The following is a 22,449-nucleotide window of genomic DNA, read 5'->3' on the forward strand; positions in this document are numbered from 1 at the left end:
ACAATTAAAAGAAAAATATATAAAGAATCTTAATTAAGGGGGCAATAATTAGAAGGAAAAAAAGGTTGAGCAACACTGGTGTGAGGGGAGAGTGTGGAGGAGGGTGCTACCATAGGTAAGGAGGTAACGGAAAGCCGTTCTGAAGGTGGGGCATTTACACAGAGACCTCAGGAAGTGTGGGACGGAGCCATGTGATAATCTGGGAACAGCGTTTCAGGCAGAAGGAACAGCCAGTGCAAAGATCCTAACACTGGGATGTGTTGGGCAAGTTCAGAGGACAGCAAGGGGGCAGTGCAGACCAAAGCACTGGGAGCAGAAGCGGGGGTGGTAGGAAACAAGTTAGGGGACAAATCAGAGAAAGCTGTGTAGACCATTGTGATGGATTTTTTTTTTAAATAGCTTTACTGAGGTATAATTTATATTTTACAAAATTATTTTGAAGTGTACAATTCAGTGAACTTTTAGTATATATGTATTGAATTTTTTTTTTAATTTTTTTCAACGTTTATTTATTTTTGGGACAGAGAGAGACAGAGCATGAACGGGGGAAGGGCAGAGAGAGAGGGAGACACAGAATCGGAAACAGGCTCCAGGCTCTGAGCCATCAGCCCAGAGCCCGACGCGGAGCTCGAACTCACGGACCGTGAGATCGTGACCTGGCTGAAGTCGGACGCTTAACCGACTGCGCCACCCAGGCGCCCCGAATTTTTAATGGGTTGAGCACTTGGAAGTGATTCCATCTGACTGATATTTTAAATGTGTCTCTCTGGTCCTGTGCAGAGAAAAAAGTGTGAGGGGCCAAGGATGGGAGCAGGGAGACTGATTAGGAAGCTATTATTGTAGCCCAGGTGAGAGAGGGGCTGGCTTGGGCATGAGTATCAGCCAGCAAATGATGATGCTGTTCAGCGCAATGCGGAAGGCTGGCTGGACGTGGATCACGGTTTTTGGGGTAAAAAAAATATGAAGAATTTATTTTCTGGGGTGCCCGGTGGCTCAGTTGGTTAAAGTGTCCGACTTCGGCTCGGGTCACGATCTCACAGTTCATGGGTTTGAGCCCGGGTCAGGTTCTGTGCCGACAGCTCAGACAGAGCCCGGAGCCTGCTTCAGATTCTGTGTCTCCCTCTGTCTCTGCCCGTCCCCTGCTCATGCTCTGTTTTTCTCTCTCTCAAAAATAAATAAACATTTTTTTAAAAAAGAATTTATTTTCTGGATAATCAGCATGATGATGTATTTAAAGTCATGAACAACAATCAAATTTGTATCTGAAGATACATTTTTGTCATCTCAAAATCCTAAATTTTTGCAAACATGAGTTAAACATATTAAGCAATTCTAAAGTTGAAAGCTGTGAAACATACTGATTGCCTACAATGTTGACTGCGTAGTTATATTTCATTAATTAATATAAAAGCAGTATCTTTCACGGTGGAATTTTTAATCTTCATGCACTTGGGATGTAAAGGAAAATGATGCTTTCGAGCCAGGTGGTCATGGTCAGCGACACTTCATTCTATTTTTAATGAAAATTGAAGTTAAAAATTAGCATTCAGCCCTTGTCAGTAGGTAACAGTAAATATAGAGTAAAATGGACAGAGTCTGTCAGCAGCGTTGGATTTAAGAATCATCAAAACTAGACACATCTTGCTAAGCAGCTCCTGATTTAAGAATTAAATAAGCTAGAGTTCAAGGCATGGCTAAAGATGAAAGACAGGACTGTCACTGAGAATTAGTTCCTCTGTTTTGTTGTTCTTTTGGGCTCTTTTCTTTCTTTCTTTCTTTCTTTCTTTCTTTCTTTCTTTCTTTCTTTCTTTCTTTCTTTCTTTCTTTCTTTCTCTCTCTCTCTCTCTCTCTCTCTCTCTCTCTCTTTCTTTCTTTCTTTCTTTTTTTGTTGACTTGTTTCCATGCCATTTTTTGTAAGCAGACACTTGTATAGATTATTAGACTTACGTTCTTTGGTATTGGCGGGGATTTTCTTGTGAGATTCATAATTAAAACATGTAAACACTGAATTTTTAAGACAATACATTAGAACTTATACATCTGAAAACCATGGCAAAATGCTTAGATGCTTGGGGAAGTGAGAGTGGTAAAATGTAAGGCTCGATTCATATCAGCACTGAGACACACACGAGAAGTCTGTGGATGGCTTTATTGAGATTTTAGGCTCTCTTAGAGGAGTTCTTTACCTTTTTCTGTATCACGGATCTTGCTGGCAACCTTGTGAAGTCTGCGTAGTCCTTCTCAGAATAAGATTTTTACGTTTAATAAAACAGGTCACAAAGAGAGGCAATTTTTTGAGTTACAGTTATCATAATAGTAATAATAAAGTCATGATAAAGTAATATATATATGTTTCCAAACTAATGGAATACATATCAAGATTTAGCAGTGGGCCTAATAACTGTGGTAATTTGTGAGTAATAATGAGGATAAACAGTATTTAGTGATTATCCAAAACTATGATGGACTATACAACTATCTGTGATTTCTGTTAGCCGTAGGTATTGTTAAATACGGCCCTGGTTTGTTGACTATATTCAGTTGAGGGGTAATGCGGAAGGTCAGGGTAGTGAAAATTAAGATGAGATTTTCTTTTCCATTCCGGTTTCCTGACACTGTGAATTGTGCTCATCGACCTGGATCAAGGTTAAGAGATCCAACCGTAAAGAGTATCCAAGGGCCTCAGACACCTGAGATATTCTGTTGGCCATGATTACCTGTTGTTAGTAGGGACATGTGGTAATTCATGGGGCAACCTGTGTCCTCTCTGAGATCAGTGGAATTTGTCATTTTGTAGTCACCACCACCATTTCTTCTTCCAGCCTCATAGTTATAAAGAAACCCCCAGATAGCACCAGTTCATCATTTTGAATTAAATAACCATTTAAAAAAAAGGAAGACTTTATTTTTTAGAATAGTATTAGATTTATAGAAGATTTGACAAGGTCGTCCACAGTTTCCATATGCCCCACACCCAATTTCCTTCACTAACATCTTCCATGATTTTGGCCTGCTTGTTACAAATGAATCAGTACCGATCTACCATAATTAACGAGAGACCATAGATTATTCAGTTTTCCTTAATTTTTACGTAATGTTGTTTCTTATCCAGGATATCACATTACATTTAGTTGTTACTTCTCCCTAGTTTCCTCTTGGCTGTGACAGTTTCTCAGACTTAACTTGCTTCTCATGATCTCAACAGTTTTGAGGAATGGGGGGCAGGCATGTTGTAGGATGCTCCTCTATTGGATTTTGTCTCATGTTTTTCTCACGATTAGACTGGGGTTATGGGTTGAGGCCGTAGGATCCCACAGGTACACTTATTCTCATTGCATCGTATCAGTGGCACATGGTATTAATGACCTACCACTTTTGCTATTAATTTTGATCACCTGGCTGAGGGAGTGTTTGTTAGGGTTTTCACCATAAAGTTACTTCCCACCTTCCCGTACTGTCCTCTTTGGAAGAAAGTTACTTATGCTTCACAAGTAGGGAGTTATGTTCTCATTACTTGAGGGTGGGATACTATATAAATTGTTTGAAGCTTTTCTGCATGAGAGATTTGTCTCTTCTCCCTTATTTATACATTTATTGAATCATTTATTTGTATCAGTATGGACTTGTAGATATTATTTATTTTATACTCTGGGTTATAGTCCAGTATTCCTATATTTTATTTTGTTGCTGATATTATTCCAGCTTTGGCCATTGAGAGATCTTTCAGTGGGCTCCTGTGCCCCTTTGACATACCCCCATTAATGTGGATTCCATGGAGAAGGTATTAGAAACCATGATCTGTGTGCTGGGTGTGCTCATTACTGCTGGGGTGTCATTTCTTTTATACCCTTTTACCTGACAGAGGAAGGGAGTATATGTGCATGTGCTGATCTGTGAATATATGCATTTCTATAAACATTTCTATATGTAATCAACCGTATCTTTACTAAGCTAAGCATAATTTCTTACTGATGTCTGTAACTCTCATCCATTACCACATGGATTATCCTAGCCTCTTCCCCTTGTGTACCTGTAAATTCTCAATCCAGCAGTGGAAGCATGGCTTCCACCATCCTCCTTGTTGCTAATTGTTCAATTCCAGTGTGCATGTATACCTCTCTCAGAGTGCACCCCTATGGGAACCAACTTTGGGTACAGTGCTTATGAGCAGTTACTTTTTGCTTTTGGTCCTACAGACTCCACTCATTTCAAAATTGCTTAGACCATCACCTTTCCCCCCCATCCCTTCGATGAGGCTTTTTCATATATTTGTAATGCAACTAGATTCTCTTGTCACAGTCTGCATTTCTTCCTGAGATTTCCCCAAATTCCCAAATGATTTTTTTAATTTGCGTAAAATAAGGTTCATTCTTCGTACTTTAAAATTCCATGTGCTTTGACAAATGTATCTTCTCACGTATGCATCATTGTAGTATCGTACATAATATTCTCACTGTTCTAAAAATCACCTGTGCTTCACTCTGTTTGTCCCGACTCCTCTCCCTAAAATCCCTGGCAACCCCTGATCTTTCTTACTGTTTGTATAGTTTGTCATTTTCAAAATGTCATGTAATTGGAATCAGACAGTATGTATCCTTTTCAGACCGATTTCTTTCATTAAGCTGTTGTACCTTTGGGGCACCTGGGTGGCTCAGTCGGTTAAACCTCTGACTTCAGCTCAGGTCATCTCACAGTTTGTGAGTTCGAGCCGCATGTCGGGCTCTGTGCTGACAGCTCAGAGCCTGGAGCCTGCTTCAGATTCTGTGTCTCTCTCGTTCTCTACCCCTCCCCCACTCATTCATTTTCTCTCTCTCTCTCTCTCTCTCTCTCTCTCTCTCTCCCAAAAATAAACATTAAAATAAAAAGCAATTGTACCTTTAAGGGTTCTTCATGTGTTTTTGTGGCTTAAAAGCTCATTTCTCTTTATTGCTGAATAACATTCAATTATATGGATGTACCATAGCTTGTTTATCCACTTCTCTATTGAAAGATATCTTGGTTATGTCCGGTTTTTGGCAATGATGAATAGAGCTGTTATAAACATTCACTTCATAGGGTTTTGCAGGGACATAGTTTTCAAATCAATTGCGACTCAAATCAATTGCAGCTTTGCCACAGGAAGTATAAGCAGAATAAATCAGTGCGTATATGTACCACAAAATATTTATGAAAGTGTTCATGGCAACATTATTTTTCATAGCCAGACACTGAAAACGACCCATCAGTAAAATGGATAAATTATTTTAGGTATATTCACACAAAGGAAAACTATATATAACAACGAAAAAGTTTTCATTATGGTTGTGCCCCATGACATGGATGAATCCCTCAGACATACAATATGCATGACGAAGCCTGACCCAAAAGAGTAACCTATGATTCCATCCATAGGATGTTTAACAACAGCCAAAATTAATTTTTTTTCTGATGGAAGTCAGAGTAGTGGTTGCCTTTCTGGAGAGGATGAGCCATAAGGCTTCAGAGTGGCTGGTAATGTTTACGTTTGCAGTGGCTCATGGGTGTTTTCAATTTGTAAAGTTATTAAAATGTATGCTTAGGATTTGTACAACTTCTTGTCATATTTCACTAAGATTATGAAATAGGATAAAATATGTCACTCTTTTTGCCACAGGAGTTGAACTTTAGCTTCTAAATAGTTGCTGAGCTGCCAACCCTTTCTAATTTTTAGCTCCTATAGGATTTCAAATGTCTGTGGGTAAAGGTCCAACATCTGTATTTCTAGCCCTTATTTCTCATCCTGTCAGTTGCATAACTGATCCTAACGCATAATTTGTTGAAAATCACGTCTTTATTTCCTACCAAAGTAATATTCTTTGCCAAACTTTCTTTTAATTCCTAATGTGCTATACTTCTCCTGGCATATTAGATTTTGAACCTGGAAGATTTATGATTTTTGCCACGTTACCTCCTTTACTTGATATTTCGCTTAATCATACCGTTTAGTTCTCTGAAAAATTTCTTGGATCTGCTCTCTTCCCTTCTGTTTCCACAGCTACCGCTTGAGTTCAGGCCATTGTTGCCTCATTCCAGGACCCTTCTGGTAACCTGCTAGTCCCTGTCCCTATCTCCTCTTGTTCTGTATCTCACAAATGCGGTTTGTCCCATTTACCCATGATCAAGAACTTTAATTACTAATCTAATGCCTATTATAAGTTCTTCATATAAGCCATGCCCATTCAGGAACTCCAGCCTTGCCTTCCGAATGCCACATTTGAGTTCACGATGTGGGAGGATATTCTCTGCATACATGGTAATCTGTTTGTCATTATGTATATAGTTATTTGTTCCTTCCTTCATCCTGTTGTTCCCTACCCCGAATTTCCCTCCACGCTGCCTGTCACAGCCTGCAAAGTATGATCTGACATCAACATCTCTTTTCCTGAATAACTTTTTACCCCATTTTGAGGCTTCTGTTATTTTGTATCCCTTTAGTTCTTTGTATTCAGTTTAAAAAAGATTACGTCGGGGCGCCTGGGTGGCTCAGTTGGTTAAGCATCCGACTTTGGCTCAGGTCATGATCTCACGGTCCGCGAGTTCGAGCCCCACGTCGGGCTCTGTGCTGACGGCTTGGAGCCTGGAGCCCGTTTCAGATTCTGTGTCTCCCTCTCTCTCTGCCCCTCCCCTGTTCATGCTGTCTCTCTCTGTCCCAAAAATAAATAAACGTTAAAAAAAAAAATTAAAAAAAAAGTTTATGTTGTGTAAATATTATTGTCTTAAGCTATTTCATATACGCCTGTATGCTTTCTCATAAATTGATTTTATTTACTCTGTGTCTATTTTGTGTAAGACACCATGAGTGTTAGGAAAATGCGTTAAAAATAGATGATGAAAATAAAATAATAATAAATTAAAAATAATAAAATGAATAACTGTCTTACTGTGCAGGGGTATGTATGGGTGAATCTATTGGCATTTATTATTCTACAGGCACTGTAAGACTTCCTATGCTGTTGTTCTTTTCCTGAATTGACCTCAGTCCTAATTTGCTTCCTGTGAATATGGGTGTATGTGATTTTTCACAGAGCCCTGACTTTCCTGCTTATTCTTCATGCCAGATTGGGTTCAGAGATGCTATTGTCACAACCTGTGCACATGCTATTGTTGAACCAAGCAACAGATTATCCACTTACTTTGGATAACTATGTTCTGATGATATTTTCTAAGATCTCCAGCCTTGGGTCATCCTTTCTTGGAGTATTCTTGCATTTATATTTGATCATCATTTAATTTAGCAGAACTTCCTTATATATTTTGAGTCATGTAACAAATTCATCATAGATTTTTAAATTTCAGTATATGGGCCATCTGCATGTTGATTTCTGGTTTTTATCCTCTTGATTCTAACTTTTGACATGCCTTATATTTTCTTCTTTTAAGTTTTTTAATGTCTATTTGTTTTTGAGAGAGCGAGACACAGAGCATGAGTTGGGGAGGGGCAGAGAGAGAGAGGGAGACACAGAATCTGAAGCAGGCTTCAGGCTCTGAGCTGTCAGCGTAGAGCCTGACCTGGGGCTAGAACTCACGAGCTGTGAGATCATGACCTGAGCCGAAGTCGGACACTTAACCTACTGAGCTACCCAGGCACTGCCATGCCTTGTGTTTTCTGATTGAATGCTAGACATTGTGTATGAATGATAATAAATGATCTGGATGATGTTATCTTCTTCCAGAGAGGCACCACCCTAACCTCCAAGAAGGATCTTGTGTGGAGACAACTTTTCTTGATCCATTCAGTGACCAAAATGGCTCAAGGCAGGGTTGCAGTCCTTGGTCTACCTCTTGATTCACCCCAACTCCTAGTGTGGCCTTCTACACAGTTTCAAGTGAAAGTCTCTGACGTTACCAGGGGCCTTCCTCCTTGAATAATCTACAGTTTTTTCACTCCTCAGTGATACTGCTGAAAAGTCTAGTCTGCTGAATCTTTTCCCTTGGTCTCATGGGCATCTGTCCTGTAAATGTTAGAAATTTGGCAATTCCTCGAGGAGAAAACTTCCTGTGTGGAGTCCCTTCTTCTGTGAACCTTTTCTCTCAGGGATCTTGATTCTTCAAGTCCTGGCTGCCTAGGCCTGCTCTAATTGCCATGCCTCATCCTCAGGAATGCCGCAACTTACGGAATGTTGACTGGTCTCTCTACGGCTTCTGTCTCTGGCCCCCTTAAATCCCAGCTGCCTTGGAAGTTCTCGAATGCCTTCAAATTGCTTTTTTCTTGGTGTCTTTTGGTTTTTTCACTTGTTCTCAGTGCAAGTGTGATCTATTATTGCAACCTACTCCTTCATAGCCAGAGAGAGAAGTTTTTCTCTCTTAGGGTTTACTAAGACAGGGTTTCATTTCCGTTTCTAGTATATCTGGTCTCTTTTTGGTAATTTCCAAGAGAAGAAGGGATAAAAATCATTTTTATGCTACCATTTAAAACTGGAAGGCCAAGGATGTATTCTTTTCTTTGTTTCTTCCAGTCAATCGATATTTAGGAAACAAGGAAATTAGAGTATACATTGGAAAATGATCTTCTGAAAGGAATTCCCAAAGCAGAGGGGTCATTAATAAAGAGGCAGAATGAATAGGGTCCATGGAGAAGAAATCTGAGCATCTGAAATGTGTCAGGCTCTGAGCTAGGAATTGTGTGTATTTTCTACATACCATATCTTCATACCATGTTTTTACGTTCGTTGTAATTGTTTTCATTTCTCAAATTTAGAACCTGTTGTTTCCAAAATTTAAATCATATATCTAAATTTGTATTATAATGAAGAAAGGATGGAACGAATAAACAGTGTTGGGGTTGTACTATTATTTAATGTTTCAACTTTATTTTGAATGTTTATCTCAGGATGAGTATAAAAGAACTAATTGGAATGTCATCCTAACCTTTTCTAATTGCTCACACTTACTGGAAGGTTAATTGTTAAAATGAAAATCAATTGTCCCTTCAGCTAATGCCTGCCTACCCTAATTTTAGATAAAGCCCCTAGTCATAAATACCTTGATCTAGTTTTATAAAGGTGAGAAATTCAAAATGACTTAGGCATCAAGTAGTAGGGAAATGATTTAATTATGTGATGATTTTGAAGACTCCTGGAAAAGCAGTGCTTTTGGCAAAATGGTAAGTAAATAAAAATCTGAAACAAATGAAATATTTTTTCACTAATACTGCAACTGTGTAATAAAATACTTGTATACACTGATGATACGTGTATCACTTACTTTAAAATTTTAAAAATTAAAATTTAAAGTTTCTTTTTAGAAATATTATTACATTGCCTTTATAATTTTAATAAGTTTCTAAAACTTCAAATGAAGAATAAAGAGTATTGCCAAGTACTTACCTAACAAGTTATTGAGTTACATGAAGGCTAAGGATTTTGTAAGGATAAGGACTTCATCTCTCGTATTTACTGGTTTGTCCATAGATCCTGGAATCATACCACATTCAGTAAATATTCATTGAACAAATGAATAGGTAAAAGCATATAAACATGATGATCTTACTCCTATGGGAGAAAGCGTCTTTTTTCTTTGTAAAGATTTTGTTAATTTAGAGGTTGGTTTAATTTTTATTAGTAAGAATATTGTATTGTTATCTGTAACAGGGCGTGTATTTTCTTCAGGCTACTTAATGATACAGAAGTGTTATAAAGTCAGGGGCTTTCTTAACAATGACTTATTATTTCAGAACCAGATGGTCAAGGAACTGGAGTCCCGTGTCCAGCAGCTGACTGGAGAAGCAGAGAACAGTAATTTACAGAGACAGAAATTAATTCAAGAAAAATTGGAACTTGAGAGAATTTACCAGATAGCATGTAATGAATTACAAGAAGTAAAGGCAAGGTATCGTCTGAAGTCAGATATCTATCAAGTGTGGCTGTAAAGTACTGATATTGACTCTAAAAATCATTTGCCAGAGTTAATTACACATTTAACCTCGGGAGGTTTCCAGCACAGAGACTGCCATTTATTAATTTTAAAAGTCCCATTTAATATAAGAAGTATAACATTTAAGAAGTTGGTAAAAATGTGAGTAGGATACTTGTTTGATGTATTGAAAGACAAGGGAGCACTGGGGTGGCTCAGTTGGTTGAGCGTCCAACTCTTGGTTTCAGCTCAGGTCATGATCTCACAGTTTGTGAGTTCGAACCCTGCATTGGGCTCTGTGCTGACAGTGCGGAGCCTGCTTGGGATTCTCTCTCTCCCTCTCTCTCTGCCTCTCCCCTGCTTGCTTGCTTGCTCTCTCTCTCTTTCAAAATAAATAAGTAAACTTAAAAATGTGTTTAAAAAAAAGATAATGCATTTGAGTTTGGTTCACTAAAAATTTTCATTTTAGAGGTTGATTCTAAATGTATTGGAAGTATATTTTACTCTCTTGTTGCTTTTAGGCGCAACTCACTACATAAAGAGAAAGATCACCTTGTGAATGATTATGAACAAAACATGAAACTATTACAAACCAAATATGATGCTGATATAAACCTTCTGAAAAAGGAGCATGCTGTTTCAGCTTCTAAGGTATTAGATGCTGTAGATACAGTCGTACAAAGTAGTTACTTACTTTACTCAGCTTAGAGCTGTAGATTAGCCACGTGGGAAGCTCACTATTTGGCATTTGAAATTAGTCTCTTTTTTGCTTTATTCTTGGAATAACTGAAACTTGTAAGGATTTTTATTGGTATTTAAAATACGGAAAATGCTTGGGTACCCGCGTGGCTCAGTTGGTTAAGCATCCAACTTTGGCTCGGGTCATGATCTCGGGGTTTGTGAGTTCGAGTCCCGCTTTGGGCTCTGTGCTGACAGCTCAGAGCTTGGAGCCTGCTTCGGATTCTGTGTCTCACTCGCTCTGCCCCTCCCCTGCTCGCATTCTGTCTCTCTCACTCTCAGAAAAATAAATAAGCATTAAAAAAATTATAAAATGCTGCAAATGCTAAATGTCTAATACAGAGCATGATATAAATATTTAATAAACTAAATTTTGCTATGAGTTAACCCTTTCTAATACCAAAGTTTTTAAAGGAGAGAACATATAAAAATACAAGAAGAAATGCTCAGTTGTGTTAATAATACATTTTTAGAGAACGATGTACATTATTATTATTATTATTATTTGGAAATCTGGGCCATGCTTTAGTTTTCCTGTCATCACATACATCTGCAAGAACCCTTACTAGCAGCCACACACTTTTGTGTCTGTTACTGAAGTTTTCCACAAAAAGAATTCTATAGCTACAATTCTAAGGCAATCAGTTACTTGCTATGTTATGAATTAAGTATTCTAATGGATTTCATTTTAAAATTAAAATTTAGAATGTCTTCTGTAAGCCCGTTATCTTTATCAGTATTGTATTTTCATAACTTTAAATACTGTGCAGAATTTAGTTTCTATTTTTACTTTAAAAGATTTTTAAGCTTTTTTGCAAAAATATTTTTCATTCAGATTTATAGATTATTTTAATTCTGATTAAACCTTTAATCGGAGGGGAAAAAAGATATATTTCTTCAGCCAGAAGTTCTAGGATGGTACTGGTTTTCATTATTCTTAAAATTCTTTTAGGCATCTGGTATGATTAAAGAACTAGAACAGAACATCTGTCAATTAAAACAGCAGCTCCAGGAATCAGAACTTCAAAGAAAGCAACAGCGAAGGGTGAGTCCTTATTTTTATACAGAGCAGTGGCTAAATCTCACCTTTCCTTGTCTTGATTATATGTATAAGTAAGAGTTGATTTAAAAGAATCCCTCAGACATGGAAGTAGGCATTTTTTTCTTTTGTTACATTGTAACATTTTTCATCTTATTTATTTTAACAAAAGAAGATGCTAGTGGGATATAGAGAATAAAGAACAATAATTTTAATTGGAATAATCTTTTTTGATTCATTCAAAAAATAAGCCTTATTTAAATACATTATTATTTTAGAATAATCTCCTCCCTTTAAATTCCTCTCAACCAGTCTTCATAATTTCTCTTTCTTCTTCACATCTTCTAGATCCTTCCTTTGCCCTCATGGTCAAGAAATGCCAGACTGGCATCTGATATAATTTCAAGTGTATTATTTCTATATTGAGTCAGTTGGTTACTTTTAAGTAATCTCCTAATAATAAGGGCCAGAAAGATTCTCTTCCACTCTAAAATAGGTCCTTGTGAGAGTAGTTAACATCTTCAGATGACTAAGGTTTTCTGTTCTGCCCTAACATGAAGCTATTCATATTTCTATTTGTAGTTTACATCATTGGACAGGTAGGGCTCTTGTCATAATATGCAAAACTTCAATAGGGTTTGTCATCAGGTAGTTTGGTTTGTTTGTTTGTCTATTTATTTATTTCTAATATAATTTATTGTCAAGTTGGCTAACATACAATGTATACAGTGTGCTCTTGGTTTTGGGGATAGAATCCCCTGATGCATCATTTACATACAACACTCAGTGCTCATCCCAGAATTTATTTAGATTACTAATTTTATTGACTCCAGTAGCAACTTTAATTATAATAAAAATAAATATTTATTATCCACAGGATCAAGAAAATAAGTTTCAAATGGAGAAAAGTCATTTAAAACACACCTATGAGAAAAAGGTAATGTGTTTTGTGGGGCACTGTAAGGCAGCGAGCATGAGGGCTGGTTTTTACAAAGCCATGCATTCTAGACTTTAAAGAATCATTTATTTCTTAAGTTTATTTCAGCTAGCCAGCGATCAAATTTTGCTTCTTCATTTTTCATGTTTATAAACAGCTTCTTTAGTTCGATTAATTGTATCGATGTAAAAACACCCCTTGTATATTATATTTAATGAGTGAAGAGTAAGTATTGTGGTATCAACTTCTCATAATAACACTTTGAAATTATACTTTTTTCTACCAGTTTAAAAATATGATACAAGTGATAGGATCTGTTTGTGTTCTGTTGTATCATATGTGCGGTAATGCTAAATATTTAGCCAAGGAATATAAAACAATGAAAGAATTGTCTACTAGTTAAAAATTTCATGAATAATTGTTTCATGTTATTTAGAACAGTGAATAATTCTGCACATGCTGGCATCCGTGTTATCAGTAATAACTGGGGGTTTATTGATAAACTATCAACACCTTTGGCAATAAAATGCAAGGTTCTATAGGTTTGTGACTTATTTTTTAATGTTTAGTTATTTATTGAGAGTGTGCATGTGTGCGCACAAGGGAGGGGCAGAGAGAGAGGGAGGGGGAGAATCTCAAGCAGGCTCCACACTGTAAGCACTGAGCCTGATGCAGGGCTCGATCCCATGATCTTGTGAACCGTGAGATCATGACCTGAGCTCATGAGATCATGACCTGAGCCGAAATCAGGAGTTGGAGCTTAACCGACCAAGCCACCCAGGTGCCCCTAGGTTTGTGACTTTTAAACTTTAGTTTTGAATTTGTTGTTTGCTGTATAACCTGGATAGTAAAGAACAGTTAAATAGCAAAGATTTTATTGCTGCTTTTGGAATTATTTGTTGTTGCAATATTAGCCAAATTAATCTACTTGTAAAAATATACATATAAAAGAAAATGAGAAAAACATTAACCCTTCAATAATTAAATACATACAATTTAAAATTAAGCAGGTTTTATAGCACAACATTCTTAAAACACTGTGTATACCTCATCTCACTTATCCATATAGTCACTCAGCAGATATTCATTAAACGCTTTCATTGGTCGAAGGTGTCATTGGAATGGGGGAGAAGGTTAAGGATAAATTAGCATAGATATTAGCTTAATATCTAGGAAGAGGGTTTCTGTCATTTGGAAAAGTAAATATTTCTACTGACATGTGTTGACCATTTAAAGTTATAATTTTCTGGGGCGCCCGGGTGGCTCAGTCGGTTGTGTGTCTGACCTCAGCTCAGGTCATGATCTCGCAGTTCATGAGTTCAAGCCCCGCATCAGGCTCTGTGCTGACAGCTCAGAGCCTGGAACCTGCTTCAGATTTTGTGTCTCTCTCCCTCCCCCACCCCTGCTCGCGTGCTCTCTCTTTTTCTCAAAAATAAATATTAAAAAAAAAATTTAAATTATAATTTTCTTATTGCTAAGGTTTTTTCTCCTGCTGTTTTAATGCGGCCTCAATGCAAGATCTTAAATATATTTCATGTGTACAAAATGGTATCTGAACAAGAGAGGGAAATATTGTTTTCATTGAAATAAAGAACTTGTTTTTTTAGTTTTTTACTGTTGAGCATGCAGCTTCGTAAATATTTTTCTTACTAAAAGAAGACCGTACGGTATCATAAGCCTCACCCCCACTGAATAACGCACCCTCTGGGTGTACTTGTTGGTCCATTGTTCATTCGTTGGGCAGATGTCTGGCTTCCTGTTCATTAAGGAACACCTTGGCCTCCTGCTTCTTTAAGCTCTGTGGTCAGCTCTCTTCCTGAGATAGTATCTGGGTACCTATAAGGTGGAGGGAGGGGCTGGGAGCAAAGAGAAGGGCAGGCACTGACTAATTTTGCAAGAATGTATTCCTATCCCAAACTCCTGTTAAGTTCTACTGAGGACTGTTAGAGCTGGAGGGCCCATCTCCTACCACTGTCTTTTCTTGGCTGGTTAGCCACAAAGTGCATTAAGGTTTCTGGATCAGCCCCTCTGCCTGGCGGACACACACAGGAAACAACGTTCGAGCTCAGTTTGCGCCTGTCCAGTAACCTCCCACCCACTCCTGTTGTGTTTCCCTGAGTGACAGGGGAGCAAAGCTGAGTCCTTTTTATTAGGCGTCCTACCTACAGCTTTTTCCCTTTCCACACGGTATCAGCTGGCCTAGCTTTTTAATAATGTAAGTAGTTAAAGTGCGTTAATTGTTTTCAATGTAAATAAGAAGTGTTTAAAATAATAGCAATCCTTAAAAGAAAAATAAGCACAATTGGTCACATTGCATGTGTTCTGACTTCATTTGCGCTGGAAGAAAATGTTGCTCAGCATGTCACTTTCTGTTTTACAATTAATTTCACAGTCTCCCCCTTTTAAATTGACATCTGTTCTTATTTCTTTATTAAACCTGCTGTGATCTCAGTCCTTGAAGATTTGATGTCTTGTACCCCCCTCAGGGAATATCCTTCTTGACTGCACAAAGAGCTGACATAAATCTGACACAGTCCTGGACTGTGGACTCAATAGCCAAGTGGGTCGTATAGGGTTTTTGTCGGTCAGCCGGTGTTACAGGTGTGCACGTTCAATAACTTTTGGTAGAAAACTTACTTCTGAATATCTGTTCAGGAGCAGGAAATGCCATCTGAGTGACATTATTTCCTCACGCCAATAAGAAAGCAGCATGAGCGATTCTAACTTGTCTTTGAGGTCAGAGAAACAGCATCAAATGCTGTCCCTAATTTAAGCACACACACATATTATCTAATGGTTTTTATTGATCTCTAGCGGCTATTGCCTGCTCTTAAGATCTTTGAACATCAAACAAATAATAGGTAGTAAAACTAAATGTCATTGTTTGATGAAGTGTCCTAATCTGTTAAATCAGGAAATGGTCGGGCTAAATGATTTTACTAGCAAGGAAACACCTGCCTCCTACAAATAACCCATTGCTTGTTTTCCAAACAGTCACCAAAGAGTGAAAGATGGTACTGTTTACCTAAAGAAGTTTGTGAGACAGATGTTAAGCATGTATATTCTGAAATGTGCGAGAATTAAAATACCTACTTTTAATTACTCTGCTGTAACTGTGGAACAGATGAGGTACAGCGTCTGCTGGAGCTCGAAACCATCACAAAATCGTATTCCAGTGTTTCACCTTCACTTATAATTCTTTTAATCAGGTTAAAATAATTTAAAATGGTCACAGCTTTACACAGAATATACTGTGTAGTATTTTGCATCTTCTACTGGCATGGTTTTCCTTAGGAGGACAGTGTGCCTCGAGTGAAGTCCGGGAAAAATGAAATGGCACAGTGAAACGGATTGTAGTGAGAAGTCATGCAGCCCGATGCCTGCGTTTCTCTTGCGGGGAAGCCGAGGCTGGGGATGGGGTGGAATTAGCCAGACGGTGTGGGTGCGTGGCCCCTTCCTGTGCTGGGATGTCTGCCACTGTGTATCTGTGTCCTTCTGCAGAGCAGAATCTCTTTCTTATTTATACAAGTACTCCTTTTTTTTGGATCACTTAAATTCTTGGGCTGCCAGGGAAAATAGACGTAATATTTTACATATGTTTACATGCATTTAGTAAATGTTCGATAATTGTGGTTATGTCTAGTTCAATCAATTATTTACATCAGACTCCCATGTTGGGGAATAGGTGCTGTGTCTTTGACTCTCCGGTTTGTATTTTCATTATTTAAGTGATTAAAATTTATTTTTGGTATTAGCCATATATAGTAGGGAAAGGATTACAAGATCAGGTTATTCTCCACTGCGTAGAGTACATAAAAAAGGAAAGGTTGCCAGAAACATTATCTTTATCACCACAGGTATAGAATATAGGTAAAATATATATTTACCTGGAATATAGGTAAAAACTAAACTATAGAAAATAGGTAAAATAAATATCTACCTGGAATATAGGTAACAACTAAAAATAGAGTCCAAAAAGGCAGTTAACCACCCAATACAAATGTATTCAATTAAGGACAAATAAACAGATCTTATGTGGGCCAGGTATTGTGCTGGGGATGTAGACATACATGAGAAAGAAACAGCTTCTAGCTTTAAGGACCCCTCAGCTCAAAAGTCTGTGCATTGACACATGGACCTTTACCTCCGAGGGAAGCCTCTCATTCTCCCCCTCAGATGGTCCCACTTCTGCTTCAGAAGTGGTTCCGGTGGTTTAGAGGCAATAAATCAGATCAAGGTGCTTGCGTTAGCGCACCGACTGGCGTCAGGAAGGCACAGCTGCAAACCTGACGACAAGGTTAAGGTGGAACAGAGAGGGCTAAAAAGCACTTACAAGAGCTCAAATTCTTAGCAACTCAGGGGCTATTTTCTGAAAGGGCAGACAGCCCATCTAAGGGATTTACTGTACTGGGCCATCACTGTGACTTTGGGTCTTCATAATGACCTTGGGTTTTCAAGAAACTGTTTTATGTATAGAGTGTTCAGTGTGAGAAGGTAACATTTGCTGAGAATTTATTATTATGTTCCTGAAATTGTTCTAAGGGCTATACAGGAAGTAGTTTATTAACTCATCACAATTAACTTATTTTCCATGGAGTCACTTACTAACTCATCACAACTTTTGAAATATAGTTACCGTTAACCCCTGTTTTTCAGGGTGGGGGGGGGGATGCAGCGGAGGCACAGAGTGTCAAGTAACTTGCGGAGGACCAGGGTAGAAACCCATGCAGTCTGACTCCACAGCTTGCTCTCAAGATCACCCTGTCACTTCAGATAGGTTTTCCTCAAAGGTATGGGTAATTTTTTTGAAGTTTTCACTTAAAGGGGTAAATCTCAACGACACCTTCATGCAGAGCATTCTGAGTCCCAGAAAAACAAAACAAAACAAAACAAAACAAAACTTAGCAGGGAACAGGGGAACCCCCTGGTGGTGCAGTGCAGGGCGTCGCGGAGGTGCAGTCCCAATGCGTACAACATCACTGACCGACCAGTAACCCTGCCAGCGGCTCCCTGTTAGTTCCCCATGTAGCAGGTGGCTTCAGAGTCCCGCACAAGTAGGCTGTGAGGTGTGGAGAAAACTCCTCCTCGGTAGAAATCCCCAGTCCACCGCCCTGGGGACTTCCCGGGACCTGGATTGCAGCGGCGGTCCCGAGAAGAAGACCGCCCTAGCCGGCGTGTCACGGAAGCCAGGTTGTGTCCCCCGCGTTCTTGGCCAAGCCTCAAATCCGAAAGGGTAACACGCCCTTTACAAATGAGTAGGAGAAAAGAGCCAAAATGGGGTCTGTGGAAGAACAGCATAGAGCAAAGGGAGGCCAATACAGAAGACCCAGAGAATGGAGTTTCTTCTGATAGGTATTACTCCAAAAGAAAACATCCAAAAAAATTCATCAGTAGAATCCTGGAAAGTACGATGTCTGTGAAAGAGGAGGAGACATCATAAGGGAAGAGAAGGATGAAGTGAAAACGGAGGTACTTGTCACGGAAAGGGTTGCGGAGACCCTGAAAACACGATAGCAGGTCCAAGATTCACGTAGGAGCTGGGGTGGGGTAGAGCAGATGCTGTAAAGTGTCAATCAGGACAAACCATTATCCTGCAGACTGCAAGGCAAAGGCAAAGAATGAAACATCTGGAGACAGGAGGTAGCTATGAAAGCAGAAAACAGGAAATGAGCATACAATTGATATTCCTGAAGGGGGGCTCAGAATAGATTAGCACAAAAGGAAAGGTAGGAGAGAACCTTCCTGAAGGGCTCTGTATACGGATTTAGAAGAGTCACCCTGTATCAGGTAAAAAGCAATAAAGCGATTCAACAGCAATTGAACCTCAGTGCAGAGAGTGGTTTTGTAAATATCCAGGCCTGGGTGAGAGGGGGCCGAGGTCAGGGGAGTTTAGTCTCCCTGGTTGCAAATCTGAATGGCTCAAAGCAGTAGAGTGACAAATGCTGTTTTTAGGCCAAAATGTTGTGACTCCGTAATCTTATACACACCCTTTCCCTCAAGTGCAAGGGCAACAGCCGACCTTCTTGGACGTGAAGAGCCTCAGAGATAGGTCACCCAGATACTCTTTTTGACAATAAATTCTTACTGGCTGATGTACTTTAATTCACCTAAGGATAAGCAAAACATCACATCAAACAAAACAACAGAAAATAAGAATGAAAAGGAAGTAGGGGTGCATGCCACGAATAACTAAAATAGAGTTGAATTTTAAATGTTTTTTCTGTACATGATACAAAATAATGCAGATGTCGGAAAAATTTCTCGAGAGAAGAGATGTGTAGATAAAGAAAAATGTTAAAACAGTTATCTGGATCAAATCAACCAGGTTTAAAAGAAAACAGAATGGGTAGGAGAAGTTAACGTGCTAAGCTGTCACTTAAAAAGATAGGACACAGAGGCTAATTTTTCACTTGTTGACTATTAGAAATATTGGTTAAAAATAATTGTGATATCTTTGTAGTATCACTGGTGAAATGAAAATCTATGTCAATCTATCAGAACATAGACGAGTTTGGAACAACAAAAGCTATATAAAAAGGGAACATAAAAACCCCAAAAGCCTAAAGAAAAATGTGTAAATAAGAATACTTTGGTGATTGGAGCACCTGAGTGGCTCAGTTGGTTAAGCGTCCGACTTCGGCTCAGGCCATGATCTCGCGGTTTGTGAGTTCGAGCCCCGTGTCAGGCTCTGTGCTGACAGCTTGGAGCCTGGATCCTGCTTCGGATTCTGTGTCCCCTTCTCCCTGCCCCTCCCCCACTCATGCTGTCTCTCTCTCAAAAATAAATAAGCATTTAAAAAAGAGTATTTTAGTGATGACAATAAACTCAATCTCCCCTAGTAAAAGAACATGTGTAATTTGGGTCAAAAGCCCAATCTGTGTGATATTTGTAAGAGACTTAAAATTAATTAACCGAGGAAACTTAAGCAAAAAGCCTAGGGAAACATGTGACAGCAGCAGAAACATTAACACTGAGACGTTAACTTCCCAAATGTCATTTCCACATCTTCCACTCAAACAGCTTTTCTTTTCTTTGTGTTTTTATGTTAGTGGATGTTTGGATTTTTACTTAAGATTTTATTTCAAGAGAGGATTTTACCGACACGAATATGTATGTTTCCAAAATGTCCACGCTGGGTCATCTCTGGGTTTAATTTTGGGCTTTAATCTCTTTCATACTGTACGTTAAAGGGACCAGATCAGTGTGGGGTTGCTGCTTCTGTTGTTTTATTATGTACTTACTCCATTTTAGCATGCCTACTATGTGCCAAGCCTATAATACAGTACAGACCAGGGATCCAATAGAAGAAAGACAGTAATTTCAGTCTAGAACCTGGTAAAATTGTGGACAATTGAATTTTTTTCCTCATGTAAAGTAAAATAAATGCAGTGGCAAAAATTTACAAGGCAGGTTAGATGCTGTTTCTCTTTTTAGTGAGGTCAGTATTTATAAGGTATTTTAACTTTACTATTTAGAATATGGGGGAGAGGCGTCCCCTGTCCTCATTCTCCTGAGGGCCTACCCTTGCCACCACCCTGTGGGTTCCTGTTTCCCATTTTTTCTCACCTCTTGTTCTCACAGCAGCCAGTAGAAGCTCTTTGATATTCTCATGGAATATCAAAATATGAAAAAACTCAAGGAAAATGTCCTTTCTCCTCTCCTTTGAGTCTACAGACAATGGATTTTATTTATGTATTGATTTTACTAAAGCACCAAAGGAGAAAAATGTAAGAGAATTATCAAAGGAAAACGTTTCTTTAAAAAAATATTTTTGTTTATTTTTGAGAGAGAGAGAGAGAGACAGAGTATGAGCAGGGAAGGGGCAGAGAGACAGGGAGACACAGAATCCAACGCAGGCTCCAGGCTCCGAGCTGTGAGCACAGAGCCCGACACGGGGCTCGAACCCGTGAACCGCGAGATCATGACCTGAGCCGAAGCTGGACATGTAATTACTGAGGCACCCAGGCACTCCCAAAGGAAAAGGTTTTTGAATTTACAGAGGTCTCCATCCAAACTGATACAAATAGCTAAGGACAGGCATTTTGGGCTAGCACTCAGTCAGTGTTTGAAGTGTTGTGTATGTGTGTGTGTTGTTGGGTTTTTTTGCCTGTCATTCCTCTCCCAGCCCCTGTACCCACCAGTGGCCCTGTCAGCCTTACCTGGGCTGCCAGCAGGTACACAGCCAGTTTTCCCAGCCCACTAAGTGACTTGTGATTTCTCACCTCCCAGCCAGACTCCCTTGTGTGTGGAACCGTGGCTACCTGTTGACTCCTCCCTTCCCGTCCAGCTGTCCCAAAGTCTCCTTTCCCTCTAGATCCATGTAATGTCCTTGTTGGATATGCTTATGTGCATTTGGACCCAAAGACTTCTCTGTGAAGAGAAATTTCCAGCCCTCACGATTCACGCTGCCTTCCTCCCAACTCGAAGGATGCTGCGTTTAGGAAAGAGATACTCGTGGTGGGGGGATTGCCTCCCACACCCAGTGGACGCTTGTTCAAACCATCCCCAGCAGTGGAAGGGAGGACTGTTTCATCATAACCTGTATATGTTTGCAGAATGTAGACACGTCATGTATCGCATTCTCCTGAATCTCGTGAGATTCCTTTCCTCTGGCTAATATGTAAGTTAAAAAAAATTCAAAAGTGATTGCTCCCGCTTTGAAGGTCTTACACGTCAGTTTATTTTATAGGAAATCCCCACACAGGTAGATTCACACAGTTACGAACTTTGACCAGAAAAGAGGTATTGAAAGTATAGTAAGTGAAATAGTTGTACGGTAAACGAACATGGTTAACCAAGTCTCTGTCTTCAAATATCTAAATCTAATTTGACGTTAAAAATAGATTTAAGATTACTGCTTCATTGTTTGTGTTTCTCCTTTGAGCACGTGCCTTCTGGTAAATTTTAGCGTTTTTGTCATGGCAGACTCATGACCTGGAGAGTGAACTTGGTAAAGAGAAAGAAGAAGCTCAAAAGAAAATCCATAAACTTGAGGAAGCACTGAAGTGAGTAAAATTGTAATATATTGAATTAAAAAATGCTCTTGTTCTAATCCGTGGGCCAAATGAAGTAACTCGAACTTAAACATCATCTTTTTATAACAGCCTTGCTGTGGTTTAGTTTGAGTCCATTTTCCATCGTGAATCTCTATTTTCTGAATTTTATTACTGGCCAGCACATTTTTTTTAAATGAAAAATCAGTTCATCTGTTTTTAAGTGATAGGAATGTAAGAAAATAGAACTTAGTGGTTTTAGATGCTTTCTTCCTCTTAAATGAAAACAGATTAAAACGAAAAAAAAGAAGATTGAGGTCTTAGGACATTTAGAAATTCCTCTGTAGATTTTTTTTTTTTTTGACAAATTTGGGTAATGAAATGTTCCAGTGGTTATATTTGAAAATGGACTACTATACAAGCATTGTTTAGAAAAGATTTTGTCTCATGATAGAACACTTAAATATACACATTAAAGTATCAGATTTTATTTGTCTTCTCCATTCATTTACTAGGTTGATTAGGCCCTTCTTATCAGTAGATTTTTATCGTTCGGTTTCTAGCTGGAAAACATTGATTTAGTCAATAAATATTGAGTTTCCACCATATGTCAGGTAGTGTGTAGTACCTTCCCAGAGGACCTGGGGGTTGGTTGGAAAGATATTCAAGACCTTTGGCAGTTTTATCACAGAGTGATAAGAACAGGGTACCTGACCCAAAAAAGAGATTTAAGAAGGGAAGCTTACTTGAGTACGTTTTATCTAGCTAACTCAGAGAATCAGCTAATTCGATTTTTCCTTCTTCCTCAAAACTTCAAACAATTTCTAGAAAGGCCAAAAAAGAACGCTCAGAATCACACAAACTTAGTTTCA

General features: G+C 38.7%; 1 protein-coding gene across 19 annotated transcripts in view; it reads left to right on the forward strand.

The window, feature by feature from the left end:
* CEP112 (centrosomal protein 112) overlaps positions 1 to 22,449 on the forward strand; it is a 467,190-nt gene that overhangs the window by 98,092 nt on the left and 346,649 nt on the right. For all 19 annotated transcript variants that reach the window (XM_023244533.2, XM_045044857.1, XM_045044855.1 and 16 more), the window contains 5 exons: positions 9,692 to 9,846; positions 10,392 to 10,521; positions 11,561 to 11,653; positions 12,525 to 12,584; positions 21,510 to 21,589. In XM_023244533.2, coding sequence (XP_023100301.2) covers positions 9,692 to 9,846; positions 10,392 to 10,521; positions 11,561 to 11,653; positions 12,525 to 12,584; positions 21,510 to 21,589 — 518 coding nt within the window. The remainder of the gene's footprint in view (positions 1 to 9,691; positions 9,847 to 10,391; positions 10,522 to 11,560; positions 11,654 to 12,524; positions 12,585 to 21,509; positions 21,590 to 22,449) is intronic.

This window comes from Felis catus, chromosome E1 (assembly GCF_018350175.1).
Source record: "Felis catus isolate Fca126 chromosome E1, F.catus_Fca126_mat1.0, whole genome shotgun sequence".
Taxonomy (NCBI): domain Eukaryota; kingdom Metazoa; phylum Chordata; class Mammalia; order Carnivora; family Felidae; genus Felis; species Felis catus.